The 3,623-nt window shown below is 33.7% G+C and overlaps 1 protein-coding gene across 1 annotated transcript; it reads right to left on the bottom strand.

Moving 5' to 3' along the window:
- Nucleotides 1-845: 845 nt before the first annotated feature.
- Nucleotides 846-2,327, bottom strand: LOC133178801 (uncharacterized). Its single transcript, XM_061313491.1, has one exon. The coding sequence runs from the start codon at nt 2,325-2,327 to the stop codon at nt 846-848; it is 1,482 nt and encodes a 493-aa protein (XP_061169475.1).
- Between the last annotated feature and the right edge of the window lie 1,296 nt (nt 2,328-3,623).

The raw sequence follows: 3,623 nt of genomic DNA, 5'->3' as shown, positions 1-3,623 counted from the left end.
CTCGCTCATAAAACAATTGTTGATTTTTTTCTTCAATTGGTTAATGCAGCCGAAAATGGCCACATTTCGTTTCATAAATCATCTATGAAGGAAAGTGCAAAAACAATTTACAGTGTATTTGATCTAGGTTAGACCTTTATTTCTGGTATTTTTAAAACATCTATGCTTTTAACTTTCATTGCACTATATTCGACCCCACTCTCTCTTTTTAAAATTGAATGACACATAAAGAATTTAAGTATTTAGAAGAGCCCCTTAAACTTTCGTATGCTGAACTGCTATCTAAATTTTGAAATGGAAAATCCTATAGGTGGTGAAACACCCTTCATCGAAACAATTTCATTGCCTGTCATAGAGTATCATGCTATCCATTTCTGATTTCTTTTTGGGTTATCAGGGTAAAAAAAATATATTTCCGATGCAAGGAGCATATTATTCAGCAATAGATCCACTGCTGAGAATAAATGTTCAAATGCCGAGAGAAAAGGTTCACAGGGTCAAAGGTAAATTGTTAGTCTTACGGATATGATGCCAAGACTAAATGTTCAGTTTCCGTTCAATTTATATATCTATATTTTTCGCTCTGACCTGCAACCGGTGGCATATTCTTCTATTGAAATCTTTGCCTTGAAATGTTTTCTCCACTCAACTGTAACACAAACTGTTCATGTGTAAAAGGATTTGGTTTCATATTATTAAAGGAGTTGAGTTCATTTCCAGAAGGAAATACTGCTAAACAATCGTAATGGGATAGTTTAAGTGTCTGTTGTGACCAATACTTTAGGATGATATAGAAAGCTGGCATGGATGCAAGATGTATTCGAATTTCCCTATGAAAAGTTATTTTATTGGGAATGACTGTAGTGAAACACTTTTACGCGCCCATAAAAATCTCCAACCCACAGTGTAGATCTATGTAGTGATATTGAACTTGGCGAGGTCACTTCTCTCTCTGTTAGTAAATACTTCAGAAACTTTCCGTCAGGACTCAGTAAATGGATATTGTGGTTTGTTGGGTCAGTAACAAGAATGTTTGAATGGGTGTCGCACACAAGGTTAAATGGACAAAAGCTTCCTAGCAGATCATGTCCACTGTATACAGACCTCAGATGACTAGAAGAAGACACAATCACAATTTCACCTGTTGTGTCGCTTGTCAGGTTCACAACACAAATATCAGTGTTACTATTCTGCATGACTCTGATAGGCCATGTAAACAACCTCGTACGACTGTCCTTCTGAAACTCAAACTCATCGACCCCGGTTAATGTAAGTTTTTTTACAAGGCGTCTGCTGCATGTGTTTAATTGAAAGACGGAAGATTCGTTGTCTCTTAATGTGAAAAAAAGCCCACCGTCCACTGATTGACATATTCCTTCAGGTATCAATGGTTCTGTACTATATATTTCAAAGACACGCCCCGATGGAAACAGACGACAAATGGAATTTTTCTCATTATCAGTTATATAAACGTTACCATTATCAGTGACACAAACACCCGCAGGAGACACACTGAATCGATATTTTATTTTTCCTTGTTTGTTGACTCTATCAATGCAATCTAATTGAATACCTTTTATATAACATTCATCTTCACAGAATGCCTGCAAAACAGCAATTCCTTTTTCTCCATATTTGAATGAGTTTGTTTCAGCATGACAAATGTCATCTAAGTCTAATATTTGACCCATCATATACTCCAATATATCCTGCTTATATTCTCCTCTATTGTACTTTGTTGTATGTCCACAATTATTAAAATATGTATCCATTTCTAACAATAAATCTTTAAGTTGTTTGTGATTGTCAATCAAGCTGAAATCAGACATGGAAGTATTGTTTTTCTCCATGAATTCCACCATGTCAATCATAAGTTTCTTTTTCTTTTCTAACTGATTTTTTGCATTCTTTACCTTTTCATTCGTTTTGAATAGTTTGTCTTTCAGTATATGTTCTTGATTTTTCTTGATTTCTGCTAGCTTGAATATGATTTCATTATAATGCTCCTGTAAGTCTTTTATCTGAACATCACAAATGTTTTCATTTTCTTCGATCTGTGACACCATCTTCTGTATGTCTTCGTCAATCCTTGATATTTTTTCTTCCTTTATACTACAAAGATATTCATGGAGTCCTCTTCTTCTTTGTAAAGCTGCCGTGGCTTGAGTTACCCATTTGTGATCATTATGGTTCAATCTTGCACAGACAGAACAAATAAATGCATAACAATCCTCACACAGAATGTCAATGATTGAATCGTGTTCCTCACACATATGTACTTGCTGTAATGGTGAACCCAGTGGATAATTTGTTTCACCATCCGCCATGTTATTTTATATAAACAAACCACCCAACTTGACTTTTATTCAAAGTTGTTGCGTGATAACTAATAGCCTCCGGGTACGGAAGCGTATTCGTGCAACATAGACACCTTTTTTATTTATCATTTTTTATCTATAAAATTTACACTTTAAACTGTAAGATTTACGCTTTAATCTGTTAAATACATTCAATAAATTGTTCATTTTACAAATTATTCAGTAAAATGTAAATAATAATCCCAATAAATTAACACTTTTGTCTTTAAAATCTTAACTTTAATCTCCAAATACATTGTATCATACTTTAATGTGTAAAGTTTACCTTCTCATCTGTAAATTTTATATTTTAATCTTTAAATTTTACACTTAAATCCAGGGATGAAAATCGAATACAGAATTGCCATTTGGTTAACAGAACCAGGAAACTATTTTCTGTGACGTCAGAATAAATCTACATGCTGAATGAGGCACTAGCGTTACTGACAAATCGACCAACCAGCTAAATGAATTGAATTGCATTATGAGTTACTACAAAAAAATACTACGGCTGGAAAAGGACAGTTTTTGAAATCGCTCTCGGAAAGACATGATGCATTCTTAACACAATTGTTTTTCAAAGGTAAATTTTGGATTTTATTCACTCCATTGTATAGGTCCATTTGTGGACAATTGCTTGTATTCCAATGCGGTACTATCAGTGGATCAAGTGAATACAAAATTCACGTGTATTCCTCGGCCCAAAACAATCGACTCTGAGGTTTACTCACGTATTGTCATGTATAAAAGACCTCAGATGGCCATTAAAGTTTAAAGTGGTTTGGAGATGCTTGTGAATATGCATGCACTGGGATTTATATAAATTAATCAATGTGATTTATCATTCCTTTACGGCGAGTATGAAAAAGGTGCAACCATTACGACACATGTACATAATGAATGTGTAAATATTTTATAATGCATTAATTTTTCATTTATAGTCAGCAAATAACAAACAACAAAGAATAACAGCATGACAAATGCACGAATATCAAGTTATAAACAACTAGATTCTTTTGAAGATTTTGTGTATTTCAACGTACTATTTAACATGGAAGATTGGCTTTGTTTGTTTATGTGAGAATGGAAAATCTTAATTAGAATCTAATATTCGTATTTTTCACAGAAACATTAAAAAAGTCATTATTTGACTTTCCCGCGGGCGTTTGAAATCTTGTCGTAAATTTGACAGAACCATGTGTTTGTAGTAAAATGTAAATCTGCGTCCTGGTCATAGACCACCATCTGTAGAAATTTCACAGATTA

Source organism: Saccostrea echinata, unplaced genomic scaffold (assembly GCF_033153115.1).
Source record: "Saccostrea echinata isolate AGI-Se365-2 ecotype Australia unplaced genomic scaffold, CSIRO_AGI_Sech_v1 ptg000003l, whole genome shotgun sequence".
In the NCBI taxonomy this organism is placed as follows: domain Eukaryota; kingdom Metazoa; phylum Mollusca; class Bivalvia; order Ostreida; family Ostreidae; genus Saccostrea; species Saccostrea echinata.
This window is presented reverse-complemented; position numbering and strand designations above follow the sequence as displayed.